The following is a 19,740-nucleotide window of genomic DNA, read 5'->3' as shown; positions in this document are numbered from 1 at the left end:
CAAACATCACGGGTGAGAAATTATATCAAAATGACATATTAGAATCGTTTATGTTGAAAATGTTGTCCTTTAATCAGCACATGAATACTAGACAGTTCAGAAGTAACTAAAACCAGGTCTTAACTCTGGACAAGCCCTTTTACGTGAGAATGTCCCCACAAATGTATTTACACACACAAAGCAGGAATTCTAAGTGCTTCTCTACAGCCCACTGGTGGTCCCTGGAGGTATTGCAGGTGGATCACAGGTAATTAAAACAGTATTTTTTTTTAGGAGAAAATGTTTTTTATTTTGATTATTTATGATTTATTGAAATAGACACGAATTTTAATTACTGTTTTCGCCTTACTTACATTTAAATAAGTAAAAAAACATTATTCGTCTTTCATTTCTTGGGCAGCTTTTTGGTTTGTTTTAATTTTTTTGTAAGATTTAATACACTCTTTTGTGTATTTCTCTCTTTGTTTTTCCTTGCAACGATAAATATGAGAGTCGTAAATCGTCATGACGTAAGCCACCTTTGTTCCGACAATACCCGCTTTGATCCGCCGGGTGACGCTGTTGGACTGGCTCATCTCGCGGCGGATGCCCACTCTGCCTCCAGCAGAGAGCAGTGCGCTGTTGGATGTGAGCACCACCGACCTGTCTCGACTTCCAGATCGAAGATGGCGGTCTCGGTGTTCCCCGGCGTGCGGCTCCTCTCCATCGGAGACGCGAATGGAGACATACAGCGACACTCAGAGCAGCAGCCCCTGAGGCTAGAAATCAAAAGCACACAAGACTCAGCCCTCATCAATCTCTCCAATGGTGAGTTGACCTCTTCTGCAGCCGCTCGGCCTCTTTTCAACTGCCCATGCTAATGCTATGCAGAGCTAATCCGGCCGTGCGTAGCGCTAGCCAACAACAAGCTAATCCATCTTGAGAGACCACGTCGCCTCCCCCTGCTCGTCACGAGGGAGCCGAGAAAAGTCCACATTTCTCCGTGGCCGCCTGGCTCTTCTTTGAGCTTTGTCCACTCTATAGCCGCGGTTTCTTCACAACTTAGCGCCTTTGTAGACTATGACACAAACATAGCGCAACACGTATAGCGCCGCTTCGTCAGTCACGCGAATAAACAGAGTAGCTAAGTAATGAGTAGTTTAATGCTAGTTAAACAATGCCACTAGCTTGGCTTCAGCAGTGATGCGCTAGCGTGCATCACTGTCTCGCATCTTATGTCTTTTGCCCTTGAGGCTTCAACAATGTGTCTTTTTCCACACAAACATGACCAATGTGCGTTTATTTAAAGTGAATATATTCTAGTTGGCCCCAAAACGACTCATGAGAGGTTATAATGTTATGTAGCTTGTGTATTAGCGGATGTTGGTGTTTGTGGAGCCGGGAGCTGAGGGCATCACATCACAGGGCTGTGTGTTGTTTTACCGGCGGCGGTCGCCGCTGCGGCTCAGTGTGTGTGGCCGTGGCTCCGTAACGTTAGAGCGGTAAACGCGGAAACTTTTGAAGCTTTTTTTTACTTTTCATGGCTGGTGGGGGTTGGGGAACGGCTTTGGCGTGTTGGGGTGTTGTAGGGAGACTGGGCCCTCATTACTTATGCATTCATCTTTGTTCTCATCGGAACAAAAGATGCTTCCCCGCCGTCTTCTCCCCTCCCGTGCGGACGCGGGATCAGAGCCGCTCCGCTCCTCCGCCGCTTTTGTTGCTCGGTGGGATGTCCCGCTGAAAAGCAGCGGGAGCGCCGCTGGCCTCCTCTGCTGCGATGCTCCTGTTACAGGGACGCGCACATGTCTGCGTTTTCCCTCCACATATCTCAGTTCACTGTAGATTTTTGGTCAAGTTTGAGTGTAAAGAGACGGACACGCCCCCGTATATATCCAGCGAAATACATGGACATAAATAATCCCCTTTGTCATAAAAGCACTGGAAATATATCATGATTAAAAACGGAAGATTATATATGGGCAAACACGCCGAATTGCATACAGATGGCTGCCAAAGTCAAGGAAAACATCAAATTACAGTAAAGTGTGGAGCCTGCTTGTTTTTACCAAGTTTTATGCTTGAGGGACGTTCAAAAGTTGGCATATCAATAAAAGGTTCATGCGAATAAGTGATGAAAATGAATTCAGCGAAAATCTCGTGGCAGAAACATCATTCTACCTCCCAAAGTGCAGTGCACTAAAAATGGAGCTATGTGTGGACTGATGAGGAAACTGCATCATTTCTCCAGTTAGTGCAAAAGGCAATATGTTAAAATAAAAATAAATAAATGGAAGCAGCACAGAAACACTACCATGTATCAACGGCTACTGGAGCAATGGAGCTCTTTAGTTATGTCGCCGGAAATAAAGAGCATACATAAATTATGAGGTGACTGACTAAATTTGGACCACCTACTGCTTGTCTCAGTTGAACTAACTTTCACTATTCTGTTTACAGTAGTGGATGTGAACACTGATTTTTGCTGAATTGTCCATTTACATCACCATTGATTCTCCCAAGTGTCTGAACTCCACAGGAGAGCACTGGTTTACGATCTCAGCCAAGATTCTCTTAAAGGTGTTTATTTTGGTTTGAGTTGTGATGACTGTGATGGCCACACAACACATACTTTACATCATTTACCCTTTTTTAAGTTTCTCCTCTCCTGTGTCACTCATCTGTTCCTGTGAACTTCAGAGAGGGTGCCTGATATTGAAGGATTGGAGAAAAGTTGACTGGAAAAAGTTACTGCGAGTTATCATTCTTTAAATATCCCTGAAGACGTCTGTGTACCAGATCTCCACAGATTATCCACAGTTTAAAGACAAGTTCACAGGACTCTGAAAGTCTCAGGGTCATGTGCATGTTACACTACATGAGATGCTCTCTTTTGATCTGGAGCCCTAACAGCTGTTTTGTATTAGTTTACACATAAGGGGTCGACGGTGGAACGCGTGGATCACACACACGACATATTTTACTGGAAGTAGCCTTGACTAGCACGTGTCGTCACACATCTTTGTGACTTCAGGTAGTCGGGTGCTGTTTTGCTGTTAGCACAACATTAAGTCATTTTTGTTACTGAAACAAGATGGCAGGTAAAAATTGTGGTGTCAGGGTTTTTGTTCTTTCTGTAGGCTGGTGGGCAAACACTGCAACACAACAGACTTTCTGAAGCATCAACAACTCCAGCCGAATTGTTGAGGAGCAAATGTTATTTTCCCTTGGCTAATAATATTGTTTTGAATTCACACCTTTTAACAGAGCTGGCCAGCATACAGCTATTCAGTGAAAATAAGTCATTCAGTTGTCCATAAAGAGTTTTTATATGCTGCAATGTTTGTGTTAATCTTTACAGTTTCAACTTTTACCAAAATCATGAGTAAGATAAGACGAGTATGTAAGTCACTGGCAGTAAATGTTGGATAGCAGTCGCACTACAGCAAAATATCTTTCTTGAACAAAAGTGGCTGAGGCCAGAATCTCCCACACGGTCTCTTCCTTTTCTTTGGTGTATGGTTTGGCAGAAGGTACAAAACAAACAGTTTTCCATTTCCCAGCAGGAAGGAAGCCATATTTAGTATAGTCTTTACATTCCAGTAACCAGAGCTGTGGGGACATGTTTCAAATTTCAGCGTGCGGAATCGTATTTTAATCATGCAGTTTGACGTAACTGGACGTGCAGCTGAGCCGATGTTGTAATATTTTAAATGCAGAGCAGATGAGAGGCTGTGTCATGTTGCACATTAGAGTGCTTGCATATGGCTGTTTTCTGGAGGTGCTGCTCATCGACACACAATGTGCGTGAGAGAAAAATAGTTATTGTTATTTTCCTGACTGTGTGAGGGGAGAATTGTTCTTTTGTAAAGCCCTCAGCTTGTTATGTCACAGTCAGAATCTCATTGTTAAAAGTAAATTTGTCATCATACTTGATGAAATGAAGTGAATCCGCTTTTGGCTGTGAAGATTATCTGTATTCACAGCAGGTAAATGTTGGAAAATTAGATGCAAATGTTGGTAGGTTTCTGTTATTCAGACCCAACCTCACCAAACACCACAGTGAGTGGAGCCTTTATTTCTATGACTTCAATCTTTCTCTGTTTTCAAACGACAATGTTGCCAGTAGCATTTCTAAATTTGAATATCCTGCAGAATTGCGTAACTTTTGCAGCTATAAAGCATTTGAACACTAATATTATAGTGTTGTGGTGGCTGTAGCCTGTGATTCTTTTGGCAGTTTAAGATTGACAATGATAAGGTTAGGTGCAAATGAGAAACATACCCTTATTTCATCCATACAATCTTGTAGCACTAGATTCATGATCAAACTTGCAAACTATTAACCTGGGGCAAAAGAGAGGGACAGTTATGCGCTGTGCTTAAGTGATTAATTCTTTTCAGAAGGTATGAAGTTAAGCATTTTATGATTTCTCAGCATGTCATCAATCAGTAGTATTAAGTGTGAATACTGTATGGATTTCCCTCATGGAATCTAAGTCGGTCATGTTCAGAAGCTGTCGCCCCTGTTGACCAACTGCCACTGAAGCTCCTGCTTCTCACACTCGAGTCCACGTCTGCAGCTGTTAATTCACACTGGTGTTGCATTGTCAGCACTGGCTCGTACAGTCGCTCTCAGTTTTGCCCATACGCTGTTTGTCCATCATGTGGAGAAGCAGAACAAATCATCAGCAGTGTGTTTGAGTCAGCAAGAACAGCAGCGAAGAGGAAACGGCATAGTGAGAACTTCACAGAGTTGATTGTGTTAAAGTACAATACACTCAGACTCATTTGATCAGTGTGTATTGCTTTTGCTGAATAACAAAAGTAAAAATAGAGAGGAAAACTATTTTTCCAGAATCCAACAATCTGTGCAGCGTATCCAACGTGAAGTCAATGTAGTAACTCCATAACGAGGACAAATGTTACAACTCTGCCCACCAGCATTTTTTGGAGAGGGCACAACTCCAGAGAACAAACTACTGAAAAAGAAAGAAATCACAAATATTGTGGCAAGGCAGGAAATGTAGTAGGAGCAGCACGCCGGTCACACATGTGTACGGACTGACTAACAGTCGGGTGATGTGTGAAAATTCAAGTACTGAAACTCTCTCTCTGTAAATTCAAGGTGTTTTTTTTTACGGATGTGAATCGGCTTTTAAGTGGAAATATCCTGCTTTGTCAGTAAAATCACTTATTATTAGTTTTGCTTAGTCTGTGAAAACTGTTCTGTGAATGTCTCCTTATATGAATGGTGATCACAGAAAGCATGTATTATAACCCGGATTTAAAAGATGGAGGCATTTACATGACTGGACGAGTCTCTAATGGAAAAATATACATTAACATTGTGTGAAATTCACAGTATGGCCCATTTTATAGCAGCTTGAAGCACACGTGCACACTGTCTGTCTGTCTGAAAGTTTGTCACCTGCTGCTTTGTTATGAAGACCATGTCAACAATAGAGTCATGTATGTATTTGTTTAGTTTTATAATAAAACAAAGCTTTCCCCTAGACCTGAGACCATTCATTGAGAACCTCTTGGATAATCAGTTTGAAGCTTTTTTCATAATTAAAACAACATTTCTGATTGTTTCAGCTTCTTAAAAGTGAATATTTTCTGTGTTTCTTTGCTCCATATAATAAAGAAATCATTAAAAACTCAATCATTTTGGTTTGTGGACAAAACAAGACAATCGAGAACATCATCATTTCCAGGTTTGACAAACACTGATCAACATTTTTTAACATTTTATGGACCAAACGTGAAAATAATCGTTAGCTGTAGCTCTACTTTCCCCTCAATTGTATGCCTTTTAAATTGAAATATTATCTGTATTTTCTGCTAAGTTGATTTTATAGTTAAAGGCTGCAGCCAGTGATTATTTTCACAAGCAGTTGATTATTTTCTCAGTAATAAATTACTTGTTTGGTTCAGAAAATGGTGGAAAATGTGAATCCATGTTTCCCAAATTTCAAAGTGGTGACATCCTCTAATGCTTTTGTTTTTGTCTACAAGCTGATGATTCAGTTTAATGTCATTACATCAAAGAAAACCTCTATGAGGCTGGAATTGGAGAGTAGTCTAATAATCGATAGAGGGATAATTTCAATTAACCTGTTGTAAAAGATAATTTAGGGCATAATGGCACAAACATAAACACCCATCAGCTGGTGATGATGAGCGTGTGAAAGTGAGTGAGAGGAGAAGTGAGGACTGAGGTGCGTCTCTTTAATTGTGTGGCCCTGCTCTTAATCTGTCAATGGGTGTTAGTTTAGGCTGCTTCCCAACTGGTTTTCTAACTGGCAGATGTGTTTGCACAAGCAGTTAAAACATATCTCACAGACCACGTCTCATGAATGATGAAGAAAAAGAAATCAACCCCCCCCTCCCTTGTTTTTATTTTTATTTTAAGTACATAATCACATGAAATAATGAAAACACTGTGGGGTTTGTGCTAGTTACGCTGCTGTCACTTCTTGTTTATTTTCATACAACATGAAAACCAGTTCCCTCATGCAACACACTGGAACTCTAATCTGTTTTTTTCCCTCCATTGTTTTGTTGCAGTAGAGTTCTGTACGATGTTGTGATTACATTGTGTTAGCTGTCAGACCTACCTGACGGGATACTCGACTTTTTTGTCACGTGTGTTGCTTTTCAATTATGTAGTCTTTATTTAGAAAGTCACATCATATTTAAAATTCTTGCGTTTATCCTTGTATAACTGTATGTGGGTCCCTCATTCAGCTGTTCAACACAAACAAAGGCAATATTCCATTACTATTTCCAAACAAAGCAGTTTAGAGGAGTATGGAGTCATCAGTGTGTGACACTTTGATGAGCAAACATTCAAAAATAATCCGGACTCCTTTTACACCCAACACGTGACCGGCAGCATCCACCAGTTAGCTGTCGAACAGACCAGTCGTCTCTGGTGTTGGGTTAGAAAACTAGAGAAAATTGAAATGGGTGCAACTGTTAAAGGAAATTTCTGACACTGACCTACATAATGGGATTTTTGTCTGATATCAAAATAAAGGAGGACACCAGCTGTTTTCATTTAGCCTCGCTGTTTTGTGTAGTTGTGTACCTCTATGCAATTGAATATGTAAATTGAAAAGAAGACACTATCATGAGTAGGTAAAAGGGCAGTAACTTGTGAAAATCAAACCCCCCCCCCACGCATACACTGTCGTGAAGTAGAATCAGAAATACTTCCACTCCCTATTTTCATTTGCTTCTGTGTCATGACTGTCCACTCAGAAACTTCTGTCAACATTGCATCACTGTTGTCTTGTGATGAGCATAAAGTACACAGGCCAAGCTGAACTCATTTCATCCCCCGCTGGACTTGTGGGCTGTGTATTTTGAACTCGGACAGGGTTTTAATGTTCAAGTATGAACTTTCCCACACAATTTTGATTTAGAACTGATTTTAGAATTTAAGTGACCGCCCTAGTAGGAAAAGTCGAATAACTGCTTACAGATTCCTAATTTGTCATTTTACAAGCTTGAAAAAACAACAACACTTAGAAGATTATATAAGATAAGATTGCTGAGCTCTCCAACACTGGCCAGTTGTCTTAAATGCTAAATGTGTGATTATCGGTAAACATTCTCTGAGCCAGTCATGCACAGTGCAGAGGAAATGAAGACGTCTAAAGGATAATGACTTGATATTTAGAAATTGACTTCTCATGAAGAAAAAGAAATAAAGCAGCACGCTGTCCTAACTCTTTCCATCCTCTCAATTTCATTCCAGGAGAGGACGCGAGTGTGTTCAAGTGTTCGGTCTCCAGGGAGACGGAGTGCAGCCGCGTGGGGAAGCAGTCGTTCATCATCACGCTGGGCTGCAACAGCGTCCTGCTGCAGTTCTCGTCACCTGCAGGTACACAATACAAATGCCCCAATATAAAAAGACTCGTACTAAAGCCTGATTTATACTCCAGACACGGGGAGTGTTGCACCACTCTTTCTCTTGCACACCTGTGGACTTTCCTAGGACGTGGTGATTGATTGTCACCCTCTCCGTTTAGATGCTTCATATTCAAATTCAAAATAATAATAATAATATAAGATCGGGCTGGAGGATAGTGTGTGGTTGGTTGCCACGGAGACGACAAAAGCGGTCTGCCAAAGCATAAATTTAAAATGTGTGACTCATTTGGTTTTGTCGAGCAGCAATTATCAAAAGTGTCAAGTGATGAAGTATAAACCAGGCTTAAGTGACACACACACACACACACACACAACTGTATGCTGGTAGTGTGCAGCTACTTCTGTAGAGGGAATTTACTGTGTAACCAAACATGCATCCCGCAAATAAATAACTCCTTTATCTGTGTTTACGACTTCAGGGTGAGTCAGTGCGCCAAAGGTTTGTTATGAAAGCAGCCAGACTTGTGTTGCCCCCACACACTTGGTTCACCTTCTACTGCGAGTAGAGCGGGTCGACCCTGTTCAGACCTGGTGGTAACGTCTGACCACGGACAGATCAAAGCATTATGACATCAGTCAACACTCATACAGGGCTGTGCAAAACTCTTAGGCCACCATTATATTTGTTGTTGTTTTATTTAGGTCACCCATTAAAGACTTGAGAGTCAACAGTTCTCTGACGCCTAGAGAAGTTGAGATTTTACTTTAAATGTAAAGTGCTTTATAAATCAAATAAATTATTATTATTATTGTTGTTGTTGCCTACTCTGCTCTCCAGCCCCTGTCGCGTGGACCCTCCAGTCCTAGTTCACCATCTCTGCCTCTAACTCCGTCTTTGCCTCAGCCAAAGTGGCATTATCACTCTTATCCTCTGTTGTTGAGAGTGTACACACTGACTCAGCTTGGCAAGCATTTCATCTGTTACTGGTGCAGTTTTGGTCACATGTCGATGTCCCATCCATAAACTTACTTGACAGTCTAGAAAAGCCTATGAAATAAACTCAAAACTCGCCCACACTCTAAATAAACTTCTTTATTTAGGTATTAAATTAGATATATTTAATAGATAAAAACACTTGATGCACATGAATCATTAGATTTTTTTTTTGTATTGTTAATGAAATTGAAATACATAGTTATTTTTAGATTGTGTGGTTTACATGTTATCATTTTGTGGCTCAACCCGATTCTGTGCATTATGTGTCTTCACTTGCTCGGCACTTGTAATCAGATCACTCAGCTTAGATGTTAATACCAGGGCTAAATGTGGCCATTGACTTATTGTAAATCCAATCCAAAGCGGCCAAAAACAACATAAAGATTAAACCTTTTATTTATTCACACACACACTCACACACACACCACTGTACGATTGTGAGTAACTACTGAATGACATGCAGTTGTTGTTGTTTGTGTGTTTGTGTTCTGCTTCAGACTTCCAGTCGTTTTATAATCTCCTGAAAAACAGTCGTGGGCACTTTTGTGAGCACTCGGTCTTCAGCGATAGAACAGAGGAGTCCTCTGCTGTACAGTACTTCCAGGTGAGAGGAGCGCACACACTTATACACACATGCACAGAGGTTTGTGTCTCTTCTTCAAACACGAGCAGTTGTACAATAACTACCGGGAACGCCACAGTTCTCGGTATAATATTGAACCATGTGGTACGGCGTCCACTCGATTTCCATGTGTGGTCACTTGGCGCATTACATTTCTCTATGACTGGACACTGTGTGTGTGCTGTGAGACAAGACTCGCTAGAATAAGAAGAAGAATCTCCTTATCTATGAAATCAGTCAGTACATTTAATGAACCATGACCATTTACTTCGAGGTACGGTTGTAGCTCGACTATCACTTGGACTGCTGTCCTTGTCCCAGTATACGAGCGAGGAATCGATTTACTGAATCAAGTGAGTCGACCTCCGCTCCACTTGGGGCTCCCTATGTTGAGTGGTTTCAGGGTTACCATGTGGCCAGTTGTTGGCGTGTTGAGCAACATTCTGAGTGTTACCATCATCCATGAATGCTAAAATATTCTGTGCGTTAAGCTGAAAAAGCATCAAATAGTTCTCCTCAGTCCAAAAAAGTAGCAGCCTGAATTTTGCCATATTTTTTTTACTTCTCCCATCTATTACTTCCAGGTATTAACCAGGGTAGGAACTGTGGTTAGTGGCCAGGTTAGCTTAAGTCCAACTCTGGTCTGACTGAAGGTTGACATGCTGTAGCACAGCTGGACTCTCACTTGCATGATCTGAGTTGCGTTAAACAGGCTTATTTGTCATGTAAGTCTGGTTTTATTTGGACTAACACTATGATTCTGTATTTTTGTCTAATGACATGTAAAGGTACAGTCACACAGCAACACTGCAAGCACCTCAATACACATTATGCTTATCCACAAACATGGAACACCTTGTCCCAAAAAGTCTTCTTCCTTTTACAGACCGTAGAGCTAATACAGTGGTTTGTTGTAGTTTATGAGACAGTTTCAATGTTTGCCTGTACTGACAAATATGGATCAGTTCAAATGGTTGTACCACTGAATGTATAACTGTATAACTTGTGCTCAATTATATATTTTACTGAGTAAAATATTGCCTGGATGTTTGTTTACGTCCCGACTGATTTGTCTTTTATTACATGATGTGTGTTTGTAAGTGTATGAACACATTGTTCTTGTCCGTGTGCAGTTTTATGGCTACCTCTCTCAGCAACAGAACATGATGCAGGACTATGTTCGGACAGGGACTTACCAGAGGGCTATTCTCCAAAACCACAGCGACTTCAAGGACAAGGTAATCCCTCCATACTAATGTGTATATATATGTATATGCTTAAATACACAGGGGATGTGCTGTAGTAGAGACGAGCGACATGTGCTGAACCGTCCAGTTTAGGATGATGAGGACGAACAGTTGTGTTTTTGGACAGAAGTGAAATGGTGTTCTTTCGGGACATCTGTCATAGGCTGTTATGTTTTTATTCCCCACAAAATATCAAAGCTGCTGTCAACGACGTCATCCTTTGGCTGACTTCCTGTCTGTCGCTGCTGCTAAAATTCCTTCCCCTTCCCCCGTCTGCATTACCTCATGGACAGGTGGGGTTTCAGTTCTGCACGGTGCAGCGTTTGCGTTGTTGATCCATCCAAACAAAGAGCAGAGCACATATTGATATATGATATTTAACTTTCTTGTCATTCTGGTTTGTTTACATTAAGGTCTTGCTGTGTTAATGAAGACACCATCTCACTGTATTTTCTTATTTAAGTCTTAATAGAGAGTATTGATAATCCAGAATATGAACAGCCAGGTAGAGTAATTGTTAAAACTGTTACTACACTAATTTTTTTATTTTTTTAAACAGTATTTCAATGTTTAGTAAGTGAAGAAATGTGTTTGTTTACAGTGAGTCATCCCTTTTAAAGTTTATATAACCTTTGCTGAAATGTAGCTGTAACTGTTACCAACAGTGACCTCATGTTTCCTGTTGTCTGTTCTCAGGTGGTGCTGGATGTGGGATGCGGCTCGGGGATCCTCTCTTTCTTTGCAGCTCAAGCTGGAGCCAGGAAGGTTTATGCTGTGGAGGCCAGCACCATGGCACAACATGCCGAGGTCTGCACACGCTCCCACACACACACACACACACACCAGTGTTAAAATCAAGGATCAGCCGTTTTGTTTAAAACCACCGTTTAAATAGAACCAGATGTGTTTTATAAAGGTGTCCTCTGCCTCACAGGTGCTGGTAAACAGCAACCGTTTAGGCGAGCGCGTGGTCGTCATCACGGGGAAGGTGGAGGAGGTGACGCTGCCGGAGCAGGTTGACATCATCATCTCAGAGCCGATGGGCTACATGTTGTTTAATGAGCGAATGCTGGAGAGCTACCTGCATGCCAAGAAGTTCCTCAAACCCAATGGTGAGGAGGTTTGGGACACAAGACGGGGGAAATGTAAAGCTTTCAGTTTATGACAAATACTCACACTCACTCATCCTTTTAATGCAAAGGTTCAATGTTAGTTTTTCCCACGGTTATCGTGTTAAAGAGGTTTTCATCTTTTCCTCTTTAACACATTTCAAACAAAGTTAAGCTGTAAGAATGGGATTTATTACAGAGCTGTTTGCAGTAGTTTGAGCATGGTGTTCCTAACGGTAAAAACTGTGGAAATCTTTAAAATTTAACAGTTTAATTACACGTACGGTTGAATTGCTTTTGGTATGTGAGATCTTTGTGGATCGCTTGAGTCTTAAAATGCCTTCATGGGGGGAGAAGTTTGAATTGGGAATGCAAAATGATTTAGTCGATGATAAAAAATCTGATTGAGTTGATTGCAAAACATTACTTTACTTGACTCACCACCTCGTTCTCTCTCTCAGGTAAAATGTTCCCCACCATCGGTGACGTCCACCTGGCCCCCTTCACAGACGAGCAGCTCTACATGGAGCAGTTCACCAAGGCCAATTTCTGGTGAGGAGGGGAGGAGGCTGGGGCCTGGGGCCTCCTGCCACCTCCACGTTTTTACACGTGTGTTTTCTGGGGCTTGGGTCTTCACTTCAACAGAGGGAGCAACTCTTACTAAAATGGAGCCATAATTTGACCCCAGTCCCTATGTTTTCAGTCTTGGTGTGGTGTACATCATTTTAACAGCACGAGTGCTTTAGAGCAGACTGGTGGTGTCGGGTTCTCCTTTACTACACACTCTGCACAGGCAGCAGGAATGATGAATGTTCAGCAGGAAGAGAAAAGGGGAGAATCCTGGATATTCACAGCTGCCTTGACATCCTACTTGCCTTTTAAAAACTTCCTAAAACATTATAATAATCCAGTTAGTTTAGATACTCCTGAAACTAACCTGCTTAATATTTTAAATGATATTCTTCCCATCAATCTTTACTCCGGGTCAGTGTGGAGGCTTTTTAAAGGTGTGGTGACGTTCTTAATCGAAGGTCAGCTGCTTTGAATGTGTGAATTATTTTATAACATGTGATTAAACCTGTTGAAAATAAAGAATGAAAACGTGATATCTTGGCCCTCAGGTACCAGCCCTCATTCCACGGCGTAGACCTCTCTGCTCTGCGTGGAGCAGCTGTGGATGAGTACTTCCGCCAGCCTATTGTGGTGAGTTTTCCTCCACACACACACACACAGGTTTACACTTGTTCATTTACATAACAAATAGGTTTGGGATTTTCATAAACTTCATAAACAAAAAGCTTTTTAAGGCCCAGAGTGTTAGAATAAGTGAGAATTGGTGACATCTAATGGTGAGACTTCAGATTGTAGCAAATAAAAAAAAAACCCACTCACCACGTCCTTTCCCATGTGCGTCAGAACTACGGTGGCCTTTCACAACTCTCTCTCCTCTCTGCCACTTGCTTATTTAAGGTGGTTTATGCGCGAGGTTTACAAGGATGAAGCTGTTGCTGTTTGCGCAGTAAACTTTCATTTCAAAATGCAAAACCATGTGTGTTCGAACTGCTGTGGAAACAGCAAATATCTTGTGTGTGTGTGTGTGTGCATACTAGCTCTACACAAACAGCCAAAACCTTTTTTTTTTTTACAGCAATTATTCACTGATACAAAGACGCTGTGGATAATATACTACGTTTAGGTGGATAAACGCTCCCAAACACATTAAACGCTTCAGTAACTGGAGATTGTGTTAATGACAACAAACTGTAGTCTGACAGCAGGTCCATTCATTCAGTGTTTTGCTTCACAATCCTTGTGTTTATGAGTTGATGTCTCCTGGTTTGAACATAGTCTTACCTGAGTGAGTTTTGTTATAGTGTACTTTATTGTTCAATGATGAGCTGTGCTCTTTCTTCACAGGACACATTTGATATCCGTATACTGATGGCCAAATCAGTCAAACACACAGTTAACTTCCTGGATGCCAAAGAAGAGGATCTTTACAGGTGTGTGTGTGTGTGTGTGTGTGTGCGTGTGCGCACTTTGAGTTTTTTGTGTAAATAATTACCTGTATATATGTGTATTGTAATTGTTACATCTCTTTTGTCTTGCATCACAGGATAGAGATTCCCTTTAAGTTCCACATGATGCACTCTGGTCTGGTACATGGCTTAGCTTTCTGGTTTGATGTGGCATTTATTGGATCCATGTAAGTCAGTCACTCATTCACATATGGACAGTTGCAGTGTTTTGAATCATAAGCCGGGGCCTCACACTCTTTACCCACTCCATCTCTGTGCAGGGTGACAGTATGGCTGTCAACAGCACCCACAGAGCCTCTAACCCATTGGTACCAGGTCCGCTGTCTGCTGCAGTCTCCTCTCTTCACCAAGGCTGGGGATACGTTGTCCGGCACTGCAGTGCTGGTGGCCAACAGGAGGTATGATGATTTATTATTATTATTATTTTTATTAATTAATTAATTTATTTATTATTTAAACTCAGACTTTGTAAAGGGGTTTCTTACCAAAACAATACTCAGAAAAGGCGAAGACCAATGTTCTCGTTTTTTAAAAACAAAGCTATGGAAAACTAGAAGGAAACTAGAGGTAGGAAGTGTTTTTACGTTATAGCGAAAAGAAACAGAGAAATGACAGATGCATAAAAGCGACTATCGGCAGTGCTGTCTCTTCTTTAAGATGTACTCTGGTGTATACACCTGCACTGTAGCTTTGTGTTTCATTGGCACAGCATCATAATCTCCCCATAACACTACACTCTGGCTTTTGTGGGGATTAAACACAGAGATATGACACTTAATCACTGAGGATTTATTTACTGTACCTTTGCACAGAGCCAGGCTCACTGTGTTCCTGTCTGTTTTTACCCCCGTTGCTAAACTAAGCTGAGGGGCTGATAATTTAGTTATTTTGAAGTGTCGTTAAATGAGTTATTGACATATTATACACATGCTGTTAAGGACAGAAAGAAAGAAAAAATATTTGTCTTTTTAGCTACTTAACAAAAGGCTCACCCAATAAAATATGCACACACACATAAGACTATGACATGTGATTTATCTCACTAATAGTCGGCCTTTTCTGACGAGAAGCTGAACTGCTCACGTCCCTGCACCAAAATCACAAATTTTCACTATGAGAAGTAAGAGCTAAAGATAAAGTGGTTCACAAACGTCACATTCCAGTCAGAACAGTCTGTGTACAGTGAAAAACACGCTCATTCAAGCAAACATGGATGCAGACGCAGGTTATTTCAGCTCCCAGAGAGACAGTGATGGGTGTGGTGAAATCAACAACAACAACACCAAAAACCTGAATGATCCCTTCAAGGCTCCAGGCTCTCACATGGATTTCACAATGTCATTTATTTAAATTTACCAGTTGACTTATAGCTGTTCTTCTTCCGAACAGGCAGAGCTACGACATCAGTATTGTCGCCCAGGTGGACCAGACAGGATCAAAGTCCAGCAACCTCCTGGACTTGAAGAACCCCTTTTTCAGGTGAGTTTATCTCTCGACCCCTCAGTAAACTTGGCTCTACATTTACAACCTGGGAAGATTTAACCGTGGAGATAATTCCATAATGCACCCCTCTCATTTCCAATTCTTTTATTTGTGATTGCAGGTACACAGGCTCCACCCCAAACCCTCCCCCTGGCTCACACTACACCTCTCCATCTGAGAATATGTGGAACTCGGGGTCAGCCTACGGCATGACTCAGGGGATGCCTGTATCAGGTGAACAGACACATGAACACTGGTAGATGAAACATATCCCCCATATGTTTACAAAGGATAACCAGCGTCACATTTTCCTGAATATTACAGAAATTTAAGAGACAGGAAATGGCATCAACTCAGGACATGGGGTAATACTGAGTGTTGGTTGTTCATCCTCTGTGTAAAGGTGTTGTGTGGCTGAAATGACCCATCCATTTATAATTGTAAGCTCTTATATTACAGTGTCTCCTTTTAGGCTTGTATACAGTTCAATTAATCAAGGATGTTGGAATTGCATGACATCAATAATGGAAGGAGTACTGGTGGTGCCGTCCTGCCGTAACATTGAGCTGCTGTGAGCAGCAGTGATCAGAGCACGTGTTGCATTCACTGTCCTCTTTCTAAATGGGAAAGACTTCAAAAGAGAATGCCACTCATCCGTCGACAGTATTTACGACACACTTCACCGGTTATTCTCCCCTCACAAGTCAGTTTAACTGGTTTTACCACATCGTGCACATTTGAAAAGCAAGTGCAGGACGTTGCAAATGGTTTTATGTTTCATTTGCGTAAAAGAATCATACAATAAATCAAAAAAATATGCTGATTGTTTGGTTGGTTGCATTTTACATTATTGGACTCACAATGACAAATATTTGATTCCTGACGCATTTTTTTACACCTAATGTAGCTCCAAACTGATCTGTATGTTTTTTTTTTTTATCTGTATTATACAGACCTTTGCTTAATGTGAGCCAAAAAAGAAAAGAAAAGCAGAATCCCATAGCGTTTTCTATCTCCCTGTAAAGGAAAATAAAATTTTAATGAAAACAAACATGTTTTCCATGATTATTTCAGTGTCTTCTGCCTCCCTTCCAAAAAAACAACCCCAAAACAAGTTAACGCTGCTGTGAAGCAGACGTCATTGATTAAGGCAGCAAACCGTGTCACTTTGGTTTCTACATCAGTGAGGTTGATGTTAATTGCTTTGTTTTCTGTCTGTCACCACCAGGGATGCCTGCAGCTTATGACCTCAGCACAGTCATTGGCAGCGGCCCGTCAGTGTCTCATAACAACCTCATCCCCCTAGGTACGAAGCACACACCTCCCTACCTCACCTCTGAGCCTCTTTCACACTGAACTTAACAAGTACTGTAAGTGAACCTGCTTAAAAAAGACGTGATGAACGCCGTTGTTCTCTGATCCCTGCATCGACCGTGTATGAGATGTGATGCGTCACAAACGCTGTCACAGGGTGTTTCAAAGAAAGGTTTAACACCACTGCCAAAAATGATCAGAGAAGGAATCAGCCGGTTGACCTGGGTCTCGTGTTCTCATCAATGCTGATAAACACCCATCATTTGACCAGGGAATGAATTAAACCTTTCCCTGTGATCAGGAACAGACGGGATATGGTGTGCGTGTACCGTAGCAGCATAGGGGAATCGGCCTTCAGTTCAGCAGCAAGTGCCAGGCGTGTGTGTGTGAGAACAGAAGAGAACTGAAATAGAGGTCATGTTCATGTTGTCTGTGGTCATGTCCTGCAGACCTGCAGCACTGTATGGCATGAAGAAGACTGACGAGTCTGATTTGACGCGGTCACAAAGCTGAAATAATGTTTCTGTAAGATCATCGCTGTCACGCCTTTGAAGCGAACACTCGTTAAATAGTTACGAGGCAGTTATGTGGAACATTGACCTTTTTAAAACCAGATAGACAGATGTGTAAATGTAAATGACTCTGCAGTTCTAAATTCCATAACCTGTCACCCTTTATAGTACGCCTGGTTTCTTGTTTAAATAGTTTTCTTCTTAAAACCTAATCCTGTCGATAAGCATTGATGTCAACATCAGCCAACACTGACGTACATGACAACACTGACTGCTTTTGTAGCTTCAGAGTGCGTCAGGCTTGTTGTGTGTGTGTGTGTGTCATTAACTGTGCTTGTCCTCTCACAGTGAACACAGGAATTGTAAACCACACCCACTCCAGGATGGGCTCCATCATGAGCACAGGCATTGTGCAAGGTACGTCCACCTGTTCTCACACAGAACATCTGTGTGTGTGTGTGTGTGTGTGTGTGTGTGTGTGTGTGTGTGTGTGTGTGTGTGTGTGTGTGTGTGTGTGTGTGTGTGTGTGTGTGTGTGTGTGTGTGTGTGTGTGTGTGTGTGTGTGTGTGTGTGTGTGTGTGTGTGTGTGTGTGTGTGTGTGTGTGTGTGTGTGTGTGTGTGTGTGTGTGTGTGTGTGTGTGTGTGTGTGTGTGTGTGTGTGTGTGTGTGTGTGTGTGTGTGTGTGTGTGTGTGTGTGTGTGTGTGTGTGTGTGTGTGTGTGTGTGTGTGTGTGTGTGTGTGTGTGTGTGTGTGTGTGTGTGTGTGTGTGTGTGTGTGTGTGTGTGTGTGTGTGTGTGTGTGTGTGTGTGTGTGTGTGTGTGTGTGTGTGAGTGAGTGAGTGAGTGAGTGAGTGAGTGAGTGAGTGAGTGAGTGAGTGAGTGAGTGAGTGAGTGAGTGAGTGAGTGAGTGAGTGAGTGAGTGAGTGAGTGAGTGAGTGAGTGAGTGAGTGAGTGAGTGAGTGAGTGAGTGAGTGAGTGAGTGAGTGAGTGAGTGAGTGAGTGAGTGAGTGAGTGAGTGAGTGAGTGAGTGAGTGAGTGAGTGAGTGAGTGAGTGAGTGAGTGAGTGAGTGAGTGAGTGAGTGAGTGAGTGAGAGAGAGAGAGAGAGACAGACATTACCCTCGCTGAGCATCATTCTTTGTCCCTTTGATCCAGGAGCCTCCACAGGCCAGTCCGGCCCCAGCAGCAGCGGTACTTACTATCCCGTCACCAACCAGTTCACCATGGGCGGCGCCGCCATCTCCATGGCCTCACCTATGGTCATCCCCAGCAACACCATGCATTATGGCAGTTAAGACGAGACGTTGGAGCAAACGTCCTCGCCGTCTCTACCCCCCCGCATGACAAGAGATCCCTGAAACCCCTCCAGCCTTCCACCCTGACTGATCCTCCATCTGCAGCCAAAACCAATATACCAAAACCAGTGCTGTGCTGGCACTTCCCTCCCTTTTTCATCATCCACATTTGACAACACTCAGTCCATCACGATATGAACGATATGAACAGAACACTTGTATCCGTCCAGACTCTTGTCTTGCTTACAGCTGAAACCTTTTCCCCTCTCCGTTTCCCGGTGTTCATATTGAGACTGAAACACATGCACAGCTGAGATGCTCGGCAGTTTTCAACAATCCCCTTCTCTCCCCGTCATTTTTTTAACGTCACCATGTTCCCCGTGGTTCTCCCGCTTTCTTTACCTAAGATTCTACCTGTTGCCAGAAACCAGCATCAGTCCGTTCCCACGTCTCGACACCACATCTTCACTTGGATATTTCGTGGGTGTAGTAGGACACGGATATCACAGACACTCACTTCATATCACGCTGACCCGTGTCAGACTAAGTGGTTCCTCTTAAAATATCCTGTCGTAAGAATCGCAGCGGTCGTCTTTTCATCGCAGCATCACAAACCCGCTGTGATGCTGCAGCTTTGGGACAATGCTGGTCACCTTCCATGTTTAGTGCTGAGATAAACGGGCTGTAATCGCATGAAGACTCTCTTTATGGCTACAGTTTACACCACTGCACCAACTGAAGTCATTTTGATCCGTTAATATAAAAGTTTCAACGTTTACATTAATATGAACGAAGCATTTATTCACCAACAAACAAATGTGGGACTTTGTTTGTTGGTGAATAAATGCTTGTCGTGAGGTTGCCAGGTTTGTTGATGTTCATCATCATCATCTCTTAGAGGTCCACTGCGTAACCTTTAGTCCTCCACTCACTTCTGAAATGTGTCGGGGAACGACGGTGGCCTTCACACACCACGGAATGACGTCCGCTTCATTTGCATAACTTCTCGATCACGTCGCCGAGCTGCGTCGCGTGTCCTTCGAGAAGATGAGAAATGTTCCGCGGGAGCATCAGCCGATCAAAACGCGATATGAAATGTAATAATATAATCAAACCATGTCATGTGTTCAGCTCGCACACAAAATGGCCGAAACTGCTCTCAGACAAAGCCGTTATTGATGGTTACCATGGAAACCGTCAGACCCGCCCACTGTCAAGTGTCAAAGTAACCCGTTAATGTAAATCCTCCATGCCGGTCACACTAAA

At 42.3% G+C, this 19,740-nt stretch overlaps 2 protein-coding genes across 3 annotated transcripts in view; one reads left to right on the top strand and one right to left on the bottom strand.

Moving 5' to 3' along the window:
- Positions 1-19,740, bottom strand: part of yipf2 (Yip1 domain family, member 2) — a 33,377-nt gene that overhangs the window by 4,200 nt on the left and 9,437 nt on the right. The window contains exon 10 of one of the 2 annotated variants that reach the window (XR_009242492.1): positions 8,211-8,234. The exons of the other annotated variant lie outside the window; for it this stretch is intronic. The gene's annotated coding sequence lies outside the window, so the exon portion shown is untranslated. Of the gene's footprint in view, positions 1-8,210; positions 8,235-19,740 lie in introns of those variants that run through there. 2 annotated transcript variants of the gene reach the window in all.
- On the top strand, positions 603-18,901 carry carm1 (coactivator-associated arginine methyltransferase 1). Its single transcript, XM_058653002.1, has 16 exons — positions 603-807; positions 7,745-7,870; positions 9,355-9,461; positions 10,613-10,717; positions 11,423-11,533; positions 11,661-11,838; positions 12,297-12,387; positions 12,957-13,038; positions 13,753-13,838; positions 13,952-14,041; positions 14,135-14,272; positions 15,264-15,353; positions 15,478-15,590; positions 16,585-16,662; positions 17,531-17,599; positions 18,335-18,901. Exons 1-16 carry the CDS (start codon positions 666-668, stop codon positions 18,472-18,474), a joined length of 1,746 nt encoding a protein of 581 aa, XP_058508985.1. The 5' UTR covers positions 603-665; the 3' UTR covers positions 18,475-18,901.

The sequence above is a fragment of the Solea solea genome, chromosome 16 (assembly GCF_958295425.1).
Source record: "Solea solea chromosome 16, fSolSol10.1, whole genome shotgun sequence".
In the NCBI taxonomy this organism is placed as follows: domain Eukaryota; kingdom Metazoa; phylum Chordata; class Actinopteri; order Pleuronectiformes; family Soleidae; genus Solea; species Solea solea.
The sequence above is the reverse complement of the archived record's forward strand: the minus strand, read 5'-3'. Positions and strand labels throughout refer to the sequence as shown.